The sequence below is a fragment of the Carcharodon carcharias genome, chromosome 4, assembly GCF_017639515.1.
Source record: "Carcharodon carcharias isolate sCarCar2 chromosome 4, sCarCar2.pri, whole genome shotgun sequence".
In the NCBI taxonomy this organism is placed as follows: Eukaryota; Metazoa; Chordata; class Chondrichthyes; order Lamniformes; family Lamnidae; genus Carcharodon; species Carcharodon carcharias.
Window position 1 is genome coordinate 128,910,100 of NC_054470.1, and position 24,629 is coordinate 128,934,728.

A 24,629-nucleotide genomic window follows, 5' to 3' on the forward strand; every position below is an offset into this window, starting at 1 on the left:
ATATTAAGTATCCAGTCCTCATTACTTTCAAACCACATTTCCGTTGTTATCAGTGCATAACATTCCCACATGATTATTTGTGCTAATAGTTCACTAAGCTTATTCATCACACTTTGTGGTATTTATATACATGCATTCTAAACCCGTCATTGTATTGCTCCTATGCCTTCTTAGTCTGCTCCTATCTAATATGGTATGACGTCCTTCTTTAGTCCTATCCAATATGCTCACTCCTTTATGCACCTTATTCATCTTTTTCACTTCTATATGCTGGTGCCCACTCCCCTATCAGTTTAGTTTAAACCTTCCCTATCTACACTAATGAACTTCCCCATGAGGAAATTGGTCACAGCCCTGTTGAGGTGCAACCCATCCCCCAGGAATAGGTGCTTCCTGCCCCAGAACAGGTCCCAAGGCCCCAAGAATCTGAAACCCTTGCTCCCACACCATGCATCAAGCCACACATTGATCCTCCTTATCTTCCTATATCTACTCTTTCTAGTGCATGGTAGAGGTAATCCAGAGATTACCACCATCGAGGTCCTACTTTTTAACTTCTTCCTAAGCTCCTGAAAGTCTGAGCATGGGACCTCACTACTGTGTCCTTGGTACCAACATGTACCACAGCTTCTGATTCACCCCCTTCCCCCTGCAGAAAATTCTCTTCATGTTGTTCTTTACTCAAGCACTAGAGAGAGAACACATCACGCAGGACTCACAATGATGTTTACAGAAATGCCTGTCTTATTGGTTGCCAGGGTTGGAAACGGTGTAACGGGTAGTGGGGATCAAAGATAATGGCTGCAAATTTCTTAATATTTAGGTTGAGGAAATTTCTGCTTATTCAATACTGAGGGCAGGATTTTCCTGAAGGCAAGCGGGTCCCGTTTAAATTTTCAGGTAGGTGGGGGCTCAGCAAAATCAGCTGTGCACCCGCCGACCTGTCAATGGCCAATTGTGACCATTGACAGAGTCATTAAGCCAATTAATGGACCTGCCTGTCCAACCTTAAGGTTGGTAGGCAGACCAAGAGCTCTAGTGGGCATTAGAAAAAGTATGAAATCTCATCCATGGGCGGGATGAGGTTTCATGTAAGTTTTAAAAAATTTAATTAAAGTTTCTTAAAAAGTAATGTACATGTCCCAACTCATGTGGCAGTGTCACATGAGGGGACATGTCAGGGAATTTTTTTATTTTTATTTTTAATAATTTGTACATTAGAGCCAATCTCCCTGAGGCGGCAAATAGCTTCAGGGAGATGAGTGCGCTCTTTCGTGTGCATGCGCGAAAGAGCACACTCTCGGGTTTCGGGATCCCCCCCGCTGGCACAAGGGAGCACATAGCGCTTCCCTGTGGACATCACGCTGGGTGGTCCTTAATTGGCCCGCCCATGTAAAATGGTGACACACCCGCACTTCAATTTCCTCCCTGACCCGGGGGGGGGGGGGCGCACAGTGTGTGTAGGCCGGGGGTCGGGGTGGGGGGGGGGGTTTAAATCCTGCCCTGAATGTCAAACAATTGACAAATCAGGTATTTAAAGTGGTGGTTGCGTGATAAACCTGAATGTTGTAGGCTTGGATGTGGATCATGTTGTTTTTTTCATATACCTCGGAGGATAGCATGTAGACAAGAAAGGGGCCAAGGATAGATTTTTAAATAACTTCCTTTTTGATGCCTTTGAGGTCTAATGGGATGTGCACTCAGGTGTAGCAAGCCATCCTGATAAAATAAAAATGTGAGCTGTCTCAATAAAAGTCAGCTAGTGAATCAATGCCCTCTCTTAACTGCCTGCGTTGAGATGCACAGCCAATTTCAACCATCTGGATGTCTTGTGTGCACTTTCAGGAGAAAGCTGCACTGCATCTATTCACATAAAGCATAATTTCATAGTAGTTGGAGCTGCCAACCTCAAGCAGTTGTCCTTTGACAAAAAGGCATAAAGCATCTTTGAGCAAAGTCTGTGGAAGCACTAAGGGCTGAAAAGATCAGGTGTGTGGCTGCCTCTACTCAGCGAGTATCTTCCCTCTATTAGTCTCATTGTTACCCTCTCCTTGTTGTCATTCAGAGTAAAAAAAAAGGCATATAGTGCATAAGAGCAGGACAGTATACAACATATTGGCATCTTAGCTTTATTATGTGGCACTCCATTGTAAAATTAAAACATCTTTTCCTTTTCTTTTGCTACAGGAACTTCCCAAGATGAGAAAGCTGGGTCTCGTGGCATCATGTCTGAAACTTTACATCGTGTCATGTCGCACACTTCACCTGGCACAAGAACCAGCATCCTGGGGTATTTAGATGAAATTCAGAAATAGCAAATGAAGCTACAGTCAAATGAGAAGCTATAAGTGGTGCCGGCCATTATCTAGATCCAGATGCTATTCTGCTGTATGGGCCAGGGATTGGTAGCCTACAGGGAATATCTTCATAAAGGAGTTAGTGGCAAGTAAAACGCTTTAATAGTTAAACTGTGCTGAACATCTTGTGTGGTTTCTAAGAAAATGTGCAATAATACTTTAGTCTTAATACATTTGGCATTTCACACTGCAGCATATCCTGGCATGCATGAAAACTTGACAGACATCTGTGGAGGAGCTCATGAGAACCAGTATACCAAACCTAAACTATTCCATTCTCAAGTTCCATGATTGGGACTACTGGGAGATATTTTACTCCAAAATTATATGAGTTTCATAATGGCCTGACTAGAAAGACTGGTAAATTGACAATATAATCATATTGGCTGTCATCTAACCCATCAATAATGCCCAATGATCTACTGTTAGATAAATTGCTGGTCATCCTTTTGGTGTATCTAATACCTGGGGCATGGGAGAAAGGATAGCTGAGGCAGTTTACTCTTAGGATGATCTTAGCACGATTTCAGATCCATATAAACCAGCCTACTCCTCAAAAGACCAAAGTAGTAACAGTTAGCAGGCAGTCACCCGGCACTGACTGACCTTATAGATTTGGTTCCAGCAGACATGTCAACTTTCTATCGAGAAATAAAGGGTTATTGTCAATTCCTGAGGCTCTCATTGAACTCCAGCAACTAGCCACCAGCTAAGTGCGTTGACCAGCAGAATCTTTGCTTCAACAAATCAATCGTGTGCTTAACAGTGATTATGGTTGACTAGATGGTCTCATTATTCTTATATACTGTATTATTGCTCAAGGGGTTAAGGGAGTCATCAGCAGGACGATTAGAGTTGTAGAAGATAAACCTAGCATCTAAACGGCTAACTATCACTGTCTTAGAACATTGAAATAAACTGGGCACTGTGTACTGATACCTAATGAATATATATCATGGCACTATCTTGCATGATTCTATTTTGGTGGACAGATAGCTATGTCGGTGTTTTCCCACTATAGCTTGCAATCTTGGGAAAATCTGTACCTGCAACATGTCCAACATATGACTTTCACAGGGAAAGTAAAAATGTTACTTTTAACAAAAACTGTATCTGTCACATGCTTAATGCATCTCTGGGCAGCAGGTTCTACGGATACCCACCGAGATATTCTGGTAGGCTTTGATGACATAACCATGCATTCACAACTATGAAAAGAACAATCCTTGTTGTAGAAGGCATCTGCTGGTCATATTGGACAAATGCATAGGTGTGTGACTTAGTGAAGAGAGGTTTGCTCTGATGTAGAATCAAAGAATGGTTACAAAGAAGAAGGCCATTTGTCTCACCCTGTCCACGTTGGCTCTTTGTAAGAGCTACTCATTTACTCTCACTCCCCTGCTTTTTCTCCCATAGTCCTGCAAATTTCTCTCTTCAGATAATTAACCAATTTTCTTTCAAAAGCCACAATTGTCTCCACCACACTCTAAGGCAGTGCATTCCAGATCACAAACTCTTGCTGCAAAAAAAAAAAGATTTTCACGCGGCTATTGTTTCTTTTGCCAGTCAGCTGAAATGCGGGACCTCTGGTTCTTAATCTTTCTGCCATGTATAACAGTTTCTCCTTATCTATTCTACTGAGACCCCTCATGACTATGAGCACATCTATCGAATCTCTTAACCTTCTCTTCTCTAATGAGAACAATCAATCTATGCATTAAAATATTAGAGCATAATATATATGTCATGAACAGATATTAATGTCCATAATGTTATTGGAAATTATTTTTAAATTGAAATTGTAGTAGGGTCTGTGCGTGTCTTAATTGGATTAAAGCCTGCTAGTCTGGGTGCTTTGATGTATAGTAGTTTGAGATGTCAATTAGATAAATGTAATGAAGTTAAAAGATAAAGTGCAATTTGCATTTGTTGAGTAAACCATTTAAAAGAATGGGTGAAATCTTGCACTAGCTGGGAGATGCCAAACCATGTGTTTATATTACAAATACAATTGGTGGAATGAAAGGATTATTGTTAGGAGAGGTAAATTTAAAAAAACCTAGTAATACAGTGGAAAATTAACATTCAAAGGGGAAGCTAGGTATAAATAGAAAGGAGGTTGTGTGTATCAATCAGAGGCATTTAAGATCTAACCAACCTGTAAGCCTACAACTGTAATAAAAACAAAAAAACTGCAGATGCTGGAAATCCAAAACAAAAACAGAATTACCTGGAAAAACTCAGCAGGTCTGGCAGCATCGGCGGAGAAGAAAAGAGTTGAAGTTTCGAGTCCTCATGACCCTTCAACAGAAGCCTACAACTGTGTCTGCAAAGGAACCTCATTTTGAATTCGTACGGTCAAATGTGCTTTGCCTGGTGTCTGTTGAAAGTCCATGGGTTACTGTTGCCTTGGTGAAGATTTACCTGGGGGTGATTAATTTGGGGATTTGTTTAAAAGTTATGATAGTAATTTGTAGACATGTGTATGTGTTTTAATTTGTTGTTAAATTAATAAATGTTTAATTCAGTTTTATATAAAAAACCTCTTGAGACTTGGTGGTTTCATTTCTGAATTCAGAGCTGCATCTCAAACATGCCAATTGAAAATATAGGTTATGACAGTTTTTCAAGTTTCCCTCTGGGATTTAAACAACTCAGCCTTCATCAACTGCTGTCATAATACTGACCAGGTAGGGAACTGCCTAGACATGCCTGCAGTAATGATGGTCGCAAATATAAATCCTCAGGGTTAGGTGCATCTGTTTTTTGCTTTAAAACCTATTTTCCTCACCTAAGTTGTGCAGGACATTAGGAGCTCCCAAGGAGGTTGCCACCTTCGCAACTTTTTCTGTTGTAAGTTTCATTGGTATTTTGCAGCGGCAATGTAGGAAATCTTGTAATATAAAAGGACAGCCATTCACAACTATAAGAATTGATGCAGAAAAATTAAGAAAAGTAAAACTTTTCTCAAAAAGCAGAACTATTCCAACCAACTTTTCAAACTGATCTCTCTCTTCAGGTACCATGCCCTGAGAGGGCATTGGCAAACATGGACCTTCATGTTAATTTTGCTCTGAAGATGTGAATCATCTTCACTGGTGGCACATTCATTCAGTTTGTGAGGGTCTTTATAAAGATCTTTCTTTATCTACCTCAATCTGTTTTACCATCGATCTTTCCCATCAGCATCAGACTTTCTAAATCACAATAACTTATTATGTGCCCAAGGGATTCCAACGGTCTCTTCCTGATTTTGGTCAACAGGTGCAGATCTTACCAGCACCTCTTCACTGGTAGTCCAAGATACCTTTATTGATTGCCTAAAAACAAACTGATAGCCAGCTTTAAGAAGCTTACATGCCAGTTGAACCGTCATGCACCCAGTTAATTTAGACATGATGGCAGAGTCAGAAAACTAGCACCTGTACTGTGGATGGCAACAAGGGGAACAGAGAGCCATCTTATATTATTCAGCTTTCATGCTCCTCTTCTCCAAATTTCTTTCCAAATCTTCAGTTATTTATGAGCTGACCAAGGCTTGAAAAAAAGATACACAAAGAAAGCCACATGGAGAATACACAAAGTTAGTTATGTATTCCCTGGAATCTAGAAGGTTAAGGGGTGATTTGATTCAAGATTTTAAGGATTTTGAAACAAATTGATAGGGTTGAAGAGAAACCTTTTCCACTGGCAAATTAGGAAACATTTCTTCATGCAAACAGTGATAGAAATGTGACATTCTCTCCCACAAAAAGCAGAAGATGCTAGCTCAATTAATAATTTGAGATCTGAAGTTGGTAAGATTTTTGCTGGACAAGCAAAAAGACTAAGGAGCCCACTGAATGGCGGAACAAGCTTGTGTTGAATGGCCCTCTCCAGTTCCTATGCTGTTGGGAGGAACTCTTCTTTCCTAAGCAGCTATCAGTACTCTATTGCTCATTGCTCCTAAAGCTGATAAATGAGCTTCTCTCTCCGCTCCTCTTAAATGATGTGTGTTCCTTGTTCCGAAGGAAACTCAAATATCTGCTCATTTTCACTATTCGCAAAAAGAACTTTATAGAACTTGTGATTGCATATTTTGTTTACATTTAATAACTGAGCAAGACAAAAAGCTCTGACTACCATACCAGCATTTCTTATTTATCTTATAATGTGTATCACTGACTCAGCCATTAAGCAAAGTGCAATCTGCTGTGATTTATGAGCCATATTCTATCTACATTTATTGAGTTCATCTATCACAAATGGTGTGGAGTGTTGAAGAAAACTAGAAAGTCTACTGAATTAGTCAATGGATTTGTTTCCTAATAATAGTGAAGGTGGATACATGGGTAGTGATGAGTCAAACTGCCATCATTCCAGAGATCTCATATTTCACCTGAAAATGATTCTGTTCTTCCAGAAATGCATCAGCAGACAAATGTTCATTTTGTAGCCTTTAACACAGTAAAACATACAAAGGAACTTCACTGGAGAAAATTACATAAGGAGATATTAGAATAGCTGACCTAAAATTTGGTGAGGGGTAGATTTTAAGACTGAAACAAAGGATGAGAATTTTGAAATTGAGGTATTGCTGGACAGGCAGCCAATGTAGATAAAAATTTTGGATTGATTGATGAAAGGGATTTGGAGTGAGTTAGGATAGGGCAGCAGGACATTCGAATAATTGAGTCTAAGGGTTAACAAAAGCATGGATGTGGGTATAAGCAGCAGATGAGCTGAGGGAGGAGACAGATGAAATCATGGAGCTAGAAGTAAGTGGTCTTTGACAGAGAAGACATGGATTCAGAAGCATAGCTCAGAGTCAAAAAGGATGCCATGATTGTGAACAGTCTGCTTGAGCCTCAGGCAATAGTCAGGGAGAGAAATGAAGATGGTGAATAGGAAACAAAATCTGTAGTGGGGACCTAATTCAAAGACATTGTTCTTCCTAATACTTAACTGGAAATTTCTGCCCATCCAAAACTGGATGTCAGAAACGTAGCAAGGAGAGTGACAAATCAGGTGCAGTGGAGGATTTGAGAGAGGTGGCAGTGACGTACAGCTTGGTGCCATCAGTGTACGTGCAGAATCTGACAATGCATTTTGAGATGATGTCATAACACAGAAAGAAACTGATTTGATGTGGCAAATTTTTTAAGTTGGGTACACATAACATCCCTAAAACAGAACTATATTCCTAATGCCAGAAGGTGTTCGAACAAATCATAATAAATTATAATTTTGCATTAATGATCATCAGTTATGTAAAGTCAAATAACTGTTTAGTTAACAGTCCTTATTTCTGTAACATTTTGCCTTCTCAGCTGCCAATCCCCCTAAAATCTTAGGATTTTCTGGAAAAGCAAGGAAAATCCCAAATGCTCTACACCACAAATTGTCTTTGCACAACTGCCCCTACCCATTTCTCTATTTGAAGCACCTCTGTCAACTAGATAGTTAAGATATGACTATTATGACATAGTTGTCAGGTTGAGTATTCAATCATCTCTTTAATACTGCAAATCCTATGTTACATAATAAAGTGCACAGATTATATGCTTAAAATGTGACTGCAATACAGAAAATAACTTGCACTTACATTGTTCCTTTAAATAAATGTTGCATTTTTTCTAAACATTTTTCCTATATTAATTCAGCTCCCGTATCTTATTAGTCTTCAGATATATGCGTTACCTATATGTATGTGTGTACATATAAGGATACGCACGTATCTTAAGACTGACATTAAGAAGGAATAAATTCCAAATAGTTATCTTAATAAAGCTTTGGGAGAATCAAATAACTGATGTCTGACTCAATATGAGTTCAGACTAATCACAACACAGATTGGGACAAGCATACAGAGGAATACACTTTATTGATTTCTGTCCATTCAGCAAATCCTAGTGCAGGAATATATTAACTGTTTCTGCACCATATTCTGTGAAACATGATAGTTAGCCAGGATTAAAAAATGACTAATGAGAGCAAATGTGCCATAATGCATTAGAAGTGTAAATCAAATGTCATTTCAGCCACCGCCTTCATGCTTTGTGCTGTGATTTATGTCAACTGACAAGTCTGGCTGTTAAAAAAAATGCTTGTGAAAGTTGAAAATATATCTGCACCTGCTCCCCTTTACTGATTAATAAGCATTCTGCTTTGATTTGGAAATGTGACACCATTCAGTTCTGTCAGTTTCAGGCAATATAGTTGTAAGCTTTTGTCATGACAGCTGGAATCATTATGAATCCTTGGCAGGATTTCAAGACCTAATTTGGCTTTGGTTCAGCAAGTGGTCTATTGATCCAAGAACAATTGAAACCTTTAAGGATGCTCTAATAACAGAATATGCCTTTGATGTAGTTTCTTTACTGTTTACGTATCTAATAGGCACTTAAAAGATTTCAATTTTTTTGCACTGGAATAGTTTTTTCTCATTCCAGTATCAATGATAGTGTGTTTGACTTCAGGGTTTTGTTAGATTGTTAGAGGAAAGTAGTTCCCACGGTACCTCAGGACGATACATAGTGCATACAGGATGAGTGACAATGGAGGATACATGGGGGGCATGGAAGTGGCATGGGGTGGCTGGGTATTCTGAGGAGGCATGGGTAATCTGAGGGGGCATAAAGGGTGGGTGGGTGGAGCTGTGAGGGGGGTGAGGTTTAGGGAGATTTTAAACAATGTTGGGAGCTGGGCTGCTGTATTGGAGAACCGAGGCAGGCCTTCCAACTGGCCTGCCTCTGCAACCGCACTCCTAACGCACTTCATCTCAGCTCACAAAAAGCACCGTGAACCCGACCCATCTGAAAAAACAAAATCCTGGGCAAAGTCACACATGGGTCAGGTGTGCATTTTGGAAGGCACAAAACTGCATCAGTCCGATTTGCCCAACCCGCACGAAAATTTTAGCCTAGAAATTAAATGAACTAGGCTACACATAATAATAGGGAAAAAGAAAGGTAGCAGAAATGGCAAAAGTTTTAGTTCTTTCAATTATGAAAAGTTACAAATAATGGGGAACATATTTTTAGTTTTGGAATTCCATACTTGAGATCATGAAAGAAAATGTGTGTTTGTTCAACAGAATGATCAACCGCATAGTCTACATTAACAGAGTTAATTCAATTAACATCAAGATGTTGCATCTGCAGTTTTTTTGTTTTTATCTCTGTGTTTAATTGATTGCCACTGCTCTTCAAGAAACGCCTTCCTTGAAGAAGTTTTGTTCGTCTCTGCGACAAGATTTCTGTATTTCTCTTTTGCCTTGCTCACCTTCATTGCTTTCCATTTCTCTCCTGGTGTTTGACAAGGTGTTTACTAAAACCCGCTTTCACAGCCATATCTCCTTTCTCAGTGACTGTCTCCGTCTCCGACTTACCCCAAGTGGATTTCAACTGAAATTCCACCCCTTGTGTTTCGAACCCACCCAGGATTACAGGTATCTCCGGGACATAAAACGTTTCTCGGACTGCTGTTCCCGTCACATTCTGAGATCCACACTCAGTGCCATGCACCGCCATATGAACACACTCGACCTCTCCCTCCAGCAGCACCGCCGTACCCTTTGTCAAAGCTGCGCGTGCCCCCAGTTTCATTTTATTCTTCGTCTCGCCAACACCTATGTGTTCTTTTGTTCTGTTGTCTGTGACATCTTTTGATGATCTGATTCTATCACTGCTTGTTTGACCCTACAACCACACCACCCCCCTCCACTTCTCTCCCCCTCACCCAAACCACCCCCTCCCCCCCTCCAACACACACACACACACACACACCTTAAACCAGCTTATATTTCACCCCTTCCTTGGATTCACCTAGTTCTGTTGAAGGGTCATGAGGACTCGAAACGTCAACTCTTTTCTTCTCCGCCGATGCTGCCAGACCTGCTGAGTTTTTCCAGGTAATTCTGTTTTTGTTTTGGATTTCCAGCATCCGCAGTTTTTTTGTTTTTTAAAATCAAGATGGTGTCTGACCAAAAGAATTATCATTAAGCACCCTTATCCAGGAAGTAGAGACAATGCCCTAATTGTGTGCCAGTTTTTGGTGCCCAAGTTAGTTGAAGCGGCAACATTCATTTTATGAAACCTTCCATCATCGGAAAAGCTGCTTGACATGAACACCTTAGCATCTGTAGGATATTCCTTCACTGTCACTTCCACTTTCAAGCAAATTGTGCAATGTAACATGAGTGCAACAGTGGCTCATTTAGGTCTGTGTCATGGTTGGCAGGTTGAAAGAAATTAGAACAATTTAGCAATAGTTACTTTTACTATTCTCCTGATAACAGCAAATGTCTTCCTAATTTGAAGGCAAATATGAGGCACCTTGGTGACTATATTGATTCACTTGGTCCACCTTCCCCTTTGTTGCTGGCACCTGTGCTTTTAGGGCCTTTATCATCAAAAATTTGCCTTTCATGCAATGCAGGACATCCAACCCTACAGCATCAGAAGTACCAGAGCTGTTCACACCTTTCTACATCTGTACGACTTCAAGTCAACTTCTTTCTCAGTGTCACAATTTGTCCTTTAACAAAGAGCTGCAGTGTCGTTGAATTTAATACTCTTCATGCTAAGTACTTAAAGGCCAAGATCACTGAACAAAAATTTTCCATGCCAGTAACCAATCTAAATTAGAGGAAGGGACTTTTTTAATTATTTGTTCATGGGATGTGGGCATCACCAGCTGGGCAAGCATTTATTGCCCATCCCTAATTGCCCTTGAGAACTAACTGGCTTGCTAGGCCATTTCAGAGAGTATTTAAGAGTCAACTACGTTATTGTGGGTCTGAAGTCACACGTAGGCCAGACCAAGTAAGGATGGCAGCTTTCCTTCCCTAAGGGACATTAGTGAACCAGATGGGTTTTTACATCAATGGTTTCATAGTCATCATTAGACTTTTAATTCCAGATTTTTTCATTTAATTTCACCAACTGCCATGGTGGGATTCAAACCCAGGTCCCCAGAGAATTACCCTGGGCATTTGGAGTACTAATCCAGTGATAATACCACCGCCTCCCCTGAAGTACGTACTTGTTGAGCTGTGGACACAAACAGGTCTATGATTGTTTTAATGCCATTTTTGGCAAGACAAGGCTTAAGGATCACAGCAACTTTCAAGGAGGCCATTTGGCCCATTGTCCCTGTGCCAGCTCTCCGCAAAGCCTCTACGTATACTCCTACCACCATATTTACCCTTACCTCTTTAAAGTTTTCTTGCAAAAAGCTATGGTTCTGGTTTCACCATGTCTGCAAAACCTGGTATAATTCTCATCTCTCCATTTGCACTTTTGGCATAATCTCACAGAACACTAACTTAATATACCAGGAAATGTTATCCTCCCCCAAATCCTCCCTACCAAAAAGTGATTCATTTAAATGTTTTTTCTCACACCTAAACTTTTGCTAAATGTTCTGCACAATTGTTAAGACATTCAGTTGGAAACAAAATACTACATATTTAATAACAAAATATTTTAACCACCCTTTTATTTGCAGACTGGTGGCACGATGGAGATTTCTCAGTAAAATTGGTTCCTTGTGGGGCATTATCGAAAGTACTGAATTTCAAAATTTTAGCCCTTACAATTCAGAGGACAATAAAGTACTTTAAATGGTGTAAATATCCGAAACACTGTACCCTTGCAAGGACTTTTCCACTTTCAAAGCAGAAACTGCTATTGGTCAACGTTGTCGGAGGTGAGATTTGAGAGACTACATACAACAATTTCTCATCAAGGTAATAGTTCTTCAAAGACTATACTAATGAATACAACTGATTCCATTCTCAACATTTTAATACTGAAATACAATTTTTCTTTAGGAAAGGCAATGAATTTGTATTTATCGTGCTTAGGGATGGACAAATGCACACACACTAACATAAATATATCCGTATTTTGCATCTTGTTTAATACAAACTATTTGGTCATTCACATGAAGCAGCAGCCATATGGAGCAAAATTGCAATGCCTCAAGTAGGTATTCCACAAAAAGCTGTACCCTCACTTGGTAAAGATTCTAGAGAATGGTATCTTTTGTCTTTAAAGTAAATTGAGTAAATGTATATTTCACATTAATGATAATTCCAGAGTGGCATTGGGGTTGGTAATAGTAGATTTGTTGCCTCTAAATGGACCTGTGACCTCTAAACTAAATATTGGGAAGACCAAAGTCATTGGCTGGGGCTTTCCATGCTCACCGGCATCGGGCGTGTTCGGTGGTATTAGCAGTCAATACGGTACGATCGGTTTCACGATGGCGTGAAACCAGTTTGCGATCGTCCGCTCAGCCCGCCAATGGCGGGCCACATTTCCCACCATTGGATGTCGGGAACCTCATTGTTATACATCTGAAATTCATTATTAGGCCTGCACACTGGAATTGTCTGCCCAGGCGGGCAGGAAAACACACCGATTTGTTTCACAACAGCACATATGCGGCATGCAACCGGTGGGCTGCACTTCGCTCGGGACTTTCGAGGTTTGTTTGCCTACCTTGTTTCAGCCAGCAGTTGTAGTTATCAGCACCAGACTTCACAGACAGCACCACATCACTTTTAGGGGGGCTCACGGGCAGGTCTCCACCTACCAGGGCAGCCATACGTGGGTGACTTTTCAATAGCTGCAGGGCTAGGGCTTGCTTGGCAAAGGGGGAGAAGTGGCCTCAGGAAAGGGAAGAGGCTGCAGGGCGAGCGCTGTACTGGAAAAAGAGGGTAACCCAGGGTGTGTATGGGGCACATGTTGATCTGTGCAAGTCACCTCAAGATGGTGAGGGCTGAGGTGGCAGTCTCCAGTCAAGATGAGGCCAGATGGTGATGTGAGGGTATGCGTGAGAGAATGGGTGGTGATATCCCTTGAGCTGGCAGAGAGCGAGATGCCAGTGAATTTGTGATGGGCTTGAGTGTGTGATTTTTGAGTGATGAGATGGTTGGCTTACCCTGGCTGCACAGATGAGATCATTCATCCTCTATCTGTATTGGATGGCCAACTTCTTCTGTGTAGCATTGGCACTGATCACCACTGCCACCGCCTCCCAAGCCTGGTTGGTCACGCCGCTGCCCAACCTGCAGCCAGAGAGGAAGTAGAGGGCATTGCAGAAGGCCTCCACGGCGTCACAAAGATGCTCCAGTGACACGTCACTGAACTTGGGGGCTGTAGTCTTTTTGCATTTCGTGGACATCTTCCCTGCAGTAGTTGAGTGCTGGAAGCACTGAGGTGTGTGCGTGCGGCTGGACTTTAAATATGGTGCCCGGCGTGATGAAATGGTGAGGCGATGGCGCAGCAAATGAAAGAGAGCCCGCCCACCATTGAAATGGCATGTTTCCAGGAATGCATAACAAACGCGGTGGGTTTGGGATGATATGGCTTGAAAACCCACCATTGCGGCCGGTGGGTAAAGCAACTGCCGCACTTGGTGCAAATCTGGGGCAATTCTGCCCATTGTCTTCAGCAGTCCCTGCTACAAATTGCGTTCTCTGAACCACCAGCTCTATTCCTCTTTGCAGCCAACTATCTAGGCTGTACCAGCCTTTTCGCCACTTCAGTGTCATATTTCACCCAGAGATGAACTTCCGATCATATATCCAGGCCATCACAAGTCTACTCACTTCCACCTCGGTAAAGCCGCCTGACTCTGACCCCACCTCAGCTCATCTGTGCTGGCTTCTGATTAAGTAACACCATGATTTTAAAGTTCTCATCGTTGTTTTCAAATCCCTCCATGGCCTCACCTTTCCCTATCTCTGTAATTGCTTCCAGCTCCACAACCTTCAAGATATTTGTGTTGCTCTAATTCTGCTCTCCCAACCATCTCCAGTTTTAATCATTGCAATGCTGGCAGCCACGTCTTCAACTACCAAGGTCCTAGGCTCTGGAAATTCCCTCCTTAAATCTCTGCATCTCTTCCTCTTTATAGACCTTCTTTGAAACCTACGTCTTTGGCCAAACTTTTGTTCTTTGGTCCCAACACCTCCTCATGTGTCTCAGTGCCAAATCTTGTTTGACAATGCTCTTGCAAGTGCCCTAGGACATTTTCTATCTAAAGGTAATATGAAAATATGTGTTGTTTTTCCACTTGCCACTTTTTCTTCATCAAGCCTTGAATTCTGCAATTTCCACTGTATAAAGTAAGGGAAATCAGCTCTACGTGTCTAACTTTAACTTAAGACTCAATTACAACTTGCAATAACGTGGGTGTTCAGTATTTATTTTATAAAATCACCACGGACAGTGATAATATCACTGATCTGTGTTTCCAGAACTTTATGTTAGTGTAAAGTTGGCTTTAGACAACCATTATAATACTGATCTCCTTTCCCCCCATTCCATTCAAATAATCCTTTTCTTTTCCTTTGTTAAAACACCATCAGCACCAAACGTACATTCATACATCATGCAGACACGATATCTTGCTGCACTAATTGAACAGAATCCAATAAGATTCCTCAATCTACAAAAAGGATGATGAATTCCATGGTGAACATAAAAATGTTTCGATGGTTAAAAAAAATCTATTCAGGTCACATTGTATATGATGAGTACTGTTTGCACAGTTCTGAACCAGCTGACTGATGCTTCATGAATTACTTTGCGGAAAGAGTGTTAGCAGTATGATTGCATGCAGTCTTCTTGTGGAAACAGGTGTGATTGCATCAGATGAATATCCATCATTTGATGCTGTAGTGAGTAGAATGGAATTTAATAAAACAACTTTATATAACAGAATTAACAGTTGTTCTTCAGATTTTACTGCAGAAATAACAGCGAAGCTCACAAATTTCGATGTTATCAACCTGGAAATTAGACAACAACTTCCAGTGGAAATCAAAAAGTCCTTATCTGAGATGTCCTGCTCCAAAAAAGGTTGCTGAAAAAAGTATTTTGATATCTAACTCATCATTGAAATAAGCGAAATGAAATGTTATCGCAGTTGTTACTGGACTGGTAATCTGGAGACCCAGGGTAATGCTCGGGGGACTTGGGTTCAAATCCCACCATGGCAGATGGTAGAATTTGAATTCAATAAAAACCTGGAATTAAAAGTCTAATGGTGACCATGAAACCATTGTCGATTGTTGTAAAAACCCATCTGGTTCACTAATGTCCTTTAGAGAAGGAAATCTGCTGTCCATATCTGGTCTGGCCTACATGTGATTCCAGACCCGCAGTAATGTGGTTGACTCTTAAATGCCCTCTGAAAAGGCCCAACAAGACAACTAGTTGTATCAAACTGCTAAAAAGCCAATAAAAAGGAATGAAACCAGATGGACCACCCGGCATTAACCTAGACACTAGAAACGACAAAGAGAAACCCAGCCCTGTTAACCCTGCAAAGTCCTCCTGGAGCCTGTGCCAAAATTGGGAGAGCTGTCTCAGACTGCCTGAAGTACTCATGGTATCATACTTTACAGATAATATCCCAGACCCCATCATCGCCTCCATAAGTAGGCCCTGTTCCACCGGCAGGTCAAACATAGAAGAGGTGGAGACATAGTGGTATACTGTTGGGAGGGAGTTGCCCTAGGAGTCCTCAACATCAGTTCTGGCCCCAAGTCTCATGGCATTAGGTCAAACATGGGCAAGGAAACCTCCTGCTGATTACCATGTACTGCACACCGCCACCCCCCCCACCCCTTCAGCTAATGAATCAGTGGTCCTCTATGTTGAACACCACTTGGAGGAAGCACTGAGGGTGGCAAGGGCACAGAACGTACTCTGGGTGCAGGACATCACTGTCCACCACCAAGAGTGGATTGGTGGCACCATCACAGACCTAAAGGACATAGTTGCTAGACTGGGTCTGCAGCAGATGGCGAGGGAACCAACAAGGGAGAAAAACATACTTGACCTCATCTGCACCAACCTGGCTGCCGCAGATGCATCTGTCCATGACAGTATCGGTAGGAGTGACCACTGCATTGTTCGAGTGGAGACAAAGTCCCGTCTTAACATTGAGGATACCTTCCATCGTGTTGTGTGGCACTACCACCATGCTAAATGGGACTGACTTCAAATAGAGCTAGCTGCTCAAGACTGCGTAGCCATGAGGTGCTGTGGGCCATCGGCGGCAGTAGAATCGTACTCAACCACAATCTGTAACCTCATGACCTGGCATATCCCCCACTCTACAATTACCTCCAAATCAGGGGATATACCCTGGCTCAATGAAGAGTGCAAGAGGACGTGCCAAGAGCAGCACCAGGCATGTCTAAAAATGAGGTGTCAACTTGATGAAGCCACAACACAGGACTACTTGCGTGCCAGACAGCATAAGCAGCAAGTGACAGACAGAGCTAAGTGATTTCACAACCAACGGATCAGATCCAAGCTTTGCAGTCCTGCCACATCCAATCGTTAACAACTCACTGGAGGAGGAGGCTCCACTCCACAAATATCCTCATCATTAATGATGGAGAAGTCCAGCTCATCAGTGCAAAAGATAAGGCTGAAGTATTTGCTACAATCTTCAGCCAGAAGTGCCGAGTGGATGATCCATCTCGGCCTCTTCCGGAGGTCCCCAGCACCATAGATGCCAATCTTCAGCCAATTCAATATCAAGAACGGCTGAAGGCACTGGATACTGCAAAGGCTATGGGCTCTGACAATATTCCAGCAATAGTACTGAAGACTTGTGCTCCAGAACTTGCCGCACCCCTAGTCAAGATGTTCCAGTACAGCAATAACACCAGCATGTACTAGTCAATATGGAAAACTGTCTAGGTTTGCCCTGTACACAAAAAGCAGGACAAATCCAACCCCGCCAATTGCCGCCCCATCAGTCTACTCTCGATCATCAGTAAATGATGAAGGAGTCATCAACAGTGCTATCAAGCCGCACTTGCTTAGCAGTAACCTACTCACTGACGCTCAGTTTGGGTTCCGCCAGGGTCACACAGCTTCTGACCTCATTATAGCCTGGATTCAAACATGGACAAAAGAGATGAACTTCAGAGATGAATGACATTGATTGCCCTTGACATCAAGGCAGCATTTGACCTAGTGTGGCATCAAGGAGCCCTAGCAAAACTGGAGTCAATCGGAATCAGGGGGAAAACTCTCCGCAGGTTGGTGTCATACCTAGCACAAAGGATATTGGTTGTGGTTGTTGCAGCTCAACCATCTCAGTTCCAGGACATCACTGCAGGAGTTCCTCGGGGTAGAGTTGGGGTTCCAACCATCTTCAGCTGCTTCATGAATGACCTTCCTTCCATCATAAGGTCAGAAGTGGGGATGTTCACTGATAATTGAACAATGTTCAGCACCATTCATGACTCCTCAGATACTGAAGCAGTCCATGTCCAAATGCAGCAAGACCTGGACAATATCCAGGCTTGGGCTGACAAGTGGCAAGTAACATTTGCATCACACAAGTGCCAGGCAATAATAATCTCCAACAAGAGAGAACCTAACCATAGCCCCTTGGCATTCAATGGCTTTACCATCACTGAACCCCTACAATCAACATCCTGGGGATTACCATTGACCAGAAACTGAACTGGACCAGCCATATAAATACTGTGGCCATAAGTGCAGGTCAGAGGCTAGGAATGCTGCGAGTAATTCACTCACCTCCTAACTCACGAAAGGCTGTCCACCATCCACAAGGCACAAGTCAGGAGTGTAATGAAATACTCACCACTTGCCTGGATGAGTGCAGCTCCAACAACACTCAAGAAGTGTAACACCATCCAGGACAATGCATCCCGCTTGATTGGCACCCCTTCCAGAAACATTCACTGCCTCCACCACCGACACACAGTAGCAGCAGTGTGTACCATGTACAAGACACACTGCAGGAACTCACCAAAGCTCCTTAGGCAGCACCTTCCAAACCCACAACCACTACCACCTAGAAGGACAAGGGCAGCAGATACATGGGAACACCACCACCTGGAAGTTCCCCTCCAAGCCACTCCGCCATCCTGACTTGGAAATATATCACCGTTTCTTCACCGTCGCTCAGTCAAGATCCTAGAACTCCCTTCCTAACAGCACTGTGGGTGCAACTATACCACATGGGCTGCAGCAGTTCAAGAAGGCAGCTCGCCACCACCTTCTCAAGGGCAGCTAGTGATGGGCAATAAATGCCGGCCTAGGCAGTGACAGCCACAGCACGTAAATTAATTTTTAAAAAACTCACAAAACAGTTAGGTCTTATCTATTCCAGTAAGCATCCTTTTAATAGCACACTAATTCTGCATTTTTGCGAGCCACCCTCTGTCTCACTGAAAACTTAATTCTTGCAAATGTAGAGTCTTATTCCTTCAGGTTTTCATCACTTTAGGCTATTAAAATAAATAAAGAGTTGGTTTATTTTCAATTTTTCTTATCTTATCTCTCTCTTTTAATCCAATCTTCCTTTCCCTTTCTGTACCTCATCTGGCCTTGATTCAATACTCAAACTGACGCTTCTTGGTTCAAACTCTGTGCTGCTCATTTATAATTTTTTAATGTGACTGGTGAAGGAGACACAGTTGATTGCGCTGTTCACAGAGATGCCCTGCAGGGGGTTCCACACTGTTTTGGTTCTTTAACTTATAGTAAGATCTATTGCAATATCTCAAGTCCATGGGCAAGTATAGGCAAGTATAATGTACAGCCAGCACCATTTGTTCGCTACTGAATGTGAAATCTGACACAATAAATTTTAATATGCAGTACCTTTTTTAAGTTCCATCATAATTTCATATACAAGTGATGCTGATGATGATTACCCGACCAATGAGAAAAATATGTATTATCAAAGTACACTGTCGTACATACCCTGGTCAAGAACAACCTCTTCCTCCCTTTTAGGTTGCTGCAGTATAACATTTTCATCTGGGTTCTCTTTACCTAGTAGTTGCATTAATGAAAAGCACATTTTTAAGTTATTTTAATTTGTTCTTAGATACACACCTTCAAACAAATGCCAAAGGTCCCATCTATGTGCATTACTGTTATAAATATTGTCTATGCACAATCTTAAAAGATTTTAAAATAACCAAAATTAGGAAAATTGTCAAAAAGAGAGGCACACTGCCAAAGCTTTTCATCTCTCACTCATCGACTCAAACGCAAGAATGCCTAAATTCAGATGATCACAATAATTTATACTATGGGAGAAAAGGGTGCTGATTGATTAGCCAAGGCGTTGCCATGGATAAAGCAATGGCTTCCCAAGCTCCTGGGTGATTCAAAAAAGGTGAAAGGCTTGAACATATTCCTTTTTTTGTTGCAGAGAACAGGCCTCTGCATTTGAATGTATGTGGCTTCCAGCAAGTATAAGGATATGTTACAAGCTCAATTGATTATCCTAAATTGGTTGTTAGTATATCTGTTAGTGCACTAAGGATTGCTCAGCCATTGTTACCCGATTATGGACTCTTATTTCACAGTAGACATTCTGTTTTGGGTTTTGCAAGCACAAGTTGTACTCTGAAACAAAAACTGAAAATGCTAGAAAAACTCAGCAGGTCTAGCAGCATCTGTTGAGAGAGAAAGAGTTGACATTTCGAGTCCATATGACCCTTCTTCAGAGCGGAAGAAGGGTCATACAGACTAAAAACGTCAACTCTGTTTCTCTCTCCACAGATGCTGCTAGATCTGCTGAGTTTTTCTAGCATTTTCAGTTTTTGTTTCAGATTCCTAGCATCCGCAGTATTTTGCTTTTATTTTAAGGTTGTACCCTACCTTTTACGAATAACCTAAGGAACATGCTGCTTGATTTGATCAGCCAGCTGCTGTGACATATGGACTACATACCAGAACTCAATTTCTCAATTGCGTGGTAGGTCAATTACTCTGGAAAGGCAAATTATCTCAAAAATTTGAATAACAGGTTAAGTAAGCCTTTTCACCCACTAATATGAAGTAGCTACGCAAGTGGTATTTTCCATTTACAGGATGCTGCCGTAGGTCCAAAAAGACATTGTGCCTACCACACAATTGATAGATTTTGTGTATGCATTTCAGTGCCAGTCGATACCAGGTACATAGGCCATTCATCCCGGTGATCAGCTGATAGGAACATGCTGTTTGATTCCTTGGGGGTTCATAACATGCAGAGTACAGATTGTACTCAAACAGCCCATGCTTGCAAAACCCAATACAAAACATCCAGTATTAGATACAATTCCATAATTGGCCAGCACTTGCTGAACAATCCTGAGTGAGCTAATCACCAAACTAACAACCAATTTAAGATAATTAGTCGAACTTGCAATGTGGCTCATTTAACTTGATAGAAGCAGCATACATTCATATGCAGGGACCCATTCTCTCAAAACAAAAGGAATATGTTCAAGCCTTGTGCCATTTTTGAATTGCCCAGGAGCTTGGGCAATAGTTTCCCTTTGCCTTCTCCTTGGAAATGCCTCAGGCAATCTGAGTCAACTTTCCAACCAATCAGCACCCTTTTCTCCCATAGGATAAAGTGTTGTGATTATTTGAAATTTTGCCTTCTTGCATTTGTCATGATGAGTACAAGGTGAAAAACTTCAGCAACATGTCTCTCTTTTCAGCAATACTCAAGTGCTGTACTACTAAGCGACAGTTTGTATACCAAATTAGGAAAAGGATCAATTAACAGAGTAGACCAAATGCAAACTTGGGAATATCTTGCTAGCATATATCTTAGATGTCCAATTGTTCAGCAGAAAAGTTCCAACAAATAAGAAGAGATTGTATATTCCTGTTACTTCATATTTCATTTTCCAAGCGCGCCAGGAGGGAAGATTTTTTTATTTCTGGATCTGTGTCTATATTAACATTTCTCAAAAAAATGTAAAAATTAATTTGGTTACTATTTCATACAGCACGAGATGGCATTCCCAGGATATTAACTGAATGCAATATTTATATTGGGACAGCAATATAGCACACTCTATTTTTCAAAGCTTTAATTTCATCATTAACTGCATCACCAGAGCAAACTTTATAAGTGGCTATTTTCACACAACTCTGAGAATTTCATTCTTGCAATTAGATAGATGGAAAGTTTGGTAGCTGCTGAAGACTACCCACATATTCTTATCTAATAATAGTGGCAGCTAATTCAATGGTACTAAATGTAAAAACTAGCTCAAGAGCTTAAAAAATGCTTAAAAGCTGACAAAAAAAAAGCTTAAAGGGAAAATACTAACATTTGAAGACAAAGTTGGTGAAGTTAGAGGGGGTGATGAGAGAGAGAGAAATTTTGTGCTTTGGTTCATTTTATGCAATCTTACACTCCATACTTCTTAATTCATAAACTTATAATTTACACCATTTACAACCAAATTTACTTTCCCACATCCAGCACTCCAAGTACCCCAGTGCAGAAAGGCATCTGCGCTGGGCCTAGAATGTGGAAACACTATATCATCCAACTCCTTACTTTTGGAGACGCTTCCAACCTTCCAAATTCAAGCTAACACTTTAGGCTTTCTCCTCCATTAATTAAATCTTCAATGGGTGTGCAGAAACGTCACAACTAATTATCAGCTTATCTGGAGATTTAGACTGCTGGCCCCAGCAACAGCATTTTGTAACATGACCAAAAACAAAATGTTTCAAAGCTGTCCCTAAGTGGTTAAGGGACATAACTAGTAGACCACTAATGCCAGAATCACTCATTCCTAAAGTAAAAGCTTTCTACACGCATTACATTCATTCTCTCTGATCCCTAGAATAATTTTGATGAATCATGCAATTGTAATGTTTCTATAACATAAAATATCTATGCTGTAGCTGTGAACTACTTATCCCTTTGACAATTATTAAAATCTAATCACCTGTATGATGTCCATGCATAGCCATAGCTGGGCTGACAGGGATCGGAATATTTGCCTCCGGAGGAATATCTTTAAACAATTCAGGGCTACCTTCTTGCATGCAGTACATGTATGGCTTGGCATGCTTAGCTTCCATGTAATACATGATATATAAGTTGCACATTTCATCTTTCGACGTTCTTCTGTTAACAAAGCAAAATAATTGTATGTTTAATACATTCAAACAGGTTCCCCATATATTTTAAACACAGCATCCAAAATACAAACATTTTCTTACAAATTATCAGTATATTAATGTTCTAATGTGCTATATTAAGAAGAAAATTCATCAAAATCAATTCCCCATCTCATTCATGCCATTAAGAGACAGAGGTCAGAGGCTAGGTGTTTTCCAGTGGAAGGGAGGTGAGGTCAGAGTCAGCTTGTTGGACAACCTCAGGGAACAAGGACCTGGCTCTGTTACAAATGCGAAGTTTATAAGATTGTTATGTTTTGGGGCTGTCTCTAATTTCAGATTATACCTAAGCAACAAGGTGGGATATGTGACCTGCTCCAAACTCTACCCGACAACAACCGGAGTGGCTTACTTGCTATGGGGAAGGGAGGCCCAGGTTGACTTACTGGGAAGAAGGTGCGAGATGTTCACACCTGTAAACAACAGCCAGAGTAGCTGTACTGACTGTAGATAGACTTTCAGTCATAGAAATCTACAGCACAGAAAAAGGCCCTTCGGCCAACTGAATATGCGCCAGTCAAACAAGTACCTAACTATTCTAATCCCATTTTCCAGCACTAGGCCCATAGCCTTTTATGCCATGGCATCGCAGGTGCACATCCAAATACTTCTTAAATGTTATGGAGTTTCTGCCTCTACCACCCCTTCAGGCAGAGAGTTCCAGATTCCCACCACCCTCCGGGTGAAAAAATTCTTCCTCACAACCCCTCTAAACCTCCTGTCCCTTACCTTAAATCTATGCCCCCTGGTTATTGACCCCGCCACCAAGGGGAAAAGTTCCTTCCTGTCTACCCTATCTATGCCCCTCATAATTTTATACACCTCAATCATGTCTCCCCTCAATCTCCTCTGCTCCAGGGAAACTAACCCCAGTTTATCCAATCTCTCCTAATACCTAAAACTCTCCAGCCCAGGCAACATCCTGGTAAATCTCCTCTGCACTCTCTCCAGTGCAATTGCATCCTTCCTATAATACAAATTCCAGGACTGCACACAATACTCTAGCTGTGGCCTAACCACCATTTATACAGTTCCAGCATAACCTCGCTGCTCTTATATTCTATGCCTCGGCTAAAAGGCAAATATTCCAAATGCCTTCTTACCCATCTTGTCTATCTGTCCCACTACCTTAAGGGAGCAGTGGACATGCACACCAAGATCCCTTTGATCCTCAGTACTTCCCAGGGTCCATCATGTATTCCTGTGCCTAGTTTGTCCTGCCCAAGTGCATCACCTCACACTTATCCGGATTAAATTCCATTTGCCACTGATCAGCCCATCTGACCAGCCTGTCTATATCCTCCTGTAATCTAAGGCTGGCCTCCTCACTATTTACCACCCCACCACTTTTCGTGTCATCTGCGAACTTACTGATCAACCCTCCTACAATCAAGTCTAAATCGTTTATATATACCACAAACAGCAAGGGACCCAACACTGATTCCTGTGGAACCCCACTGGACACAGGCATCTGGTCACAAAAGCACCCCTTGACTGTCACCCTCTGCTTCCTGCCACTCAGCCAATTCTGGATCCAATTTGCCAAATTGCCTTAGATCCCAAGGGCTTTTATCTTCATTGCCAGTCTCCCATGAGGGACCTTATCAAAAGACTTGCTGAAGTCCAATTAGGCTATGTCAGTCTCCAGTCCAGTTTTTGGACAGAAAAGAGAGGCAGGGAGAGAAAGAGAGAGAGAGAGAGAGAGAGAGAAAGAGAGAAAGAAAGAGTGTGTGTGAGAGAGAGAGAGAGAGAGAGTGTGTCAGGAGACGAGAGACTGCAGTCAGCGTAGTCAGCATAGAAAAAAAGTGTTCATTCTGTGGACAATCAGGCAGAGTAGAACACAGGAGGGAATAAATCAGCAGAGAAGAGAATGTGTTCACTCTGCGGATGATCAGGCAGAACAGAATGCAGTTCAAGAGACACGTCTTGTGACAATCCAAGGAATCCCAAAGATTCAACCTCACGTGATTGGGTGGAGGGGGAGGATTGGTATTCAGTTCGGGTCTTTTCTGAAAACTGACAGAAGTGCCTTTTGATGGTCACTCGATGTTATGATTCAACATGGGGAGAAACAAAGCTGTTGAAAGCTGGGAGTGACGTTGGACTGGCTCTTGTGAAAACTGCCATTCAGCTGAGAGTGGGACGTAAAGTATAACTGTGGTGTGAGGATTTTAGGTGTGTTAAAAGTTAAGGGGCGATATCTTTTCTGTAGGTCAGTGTATTAGTTGCTTGTGGTTTAGTTAATGTTGCTTTTGGTTTAGTTAATGTTGCTTTTAGTTCATTTTTTACAGTA

The 24,629-nt window shown here is 41.7% G+C and overlaps 1 protein-coding gene across 4 annotated transcripts in view; it reads right to left on the minus strand.

Moving 5' to 3' along the window:
* Positions 1 to 24,629, minus strand: part of pam (peptidylglycine alpha-amidating monooxygenase) — a 347,354-nt gene that overhangs the window by 101,156 nt on the left and 221,569 nt on the right. For all 4 annotated transcript variants that reach the window (XM_041185953.1, XM_041185952.1, XM_041185950.1 and 1 more), the window contains 2 exons: positions 22,102 to 22,283; positions 19,112 to 19,183 (listed from right to left, as the gene is read on the minus strand). In XM_041185953.1, the coding sequence (XP_041041887.1) occupies positions 19,112 to 19,183; positions 22,102 to 22,283 (254 nt within the window). The remainder of the gene's footprint in view (positions 1 to 19,111; positions 19,184 to 22,101; positions 22,284 to 24,629) is intronic.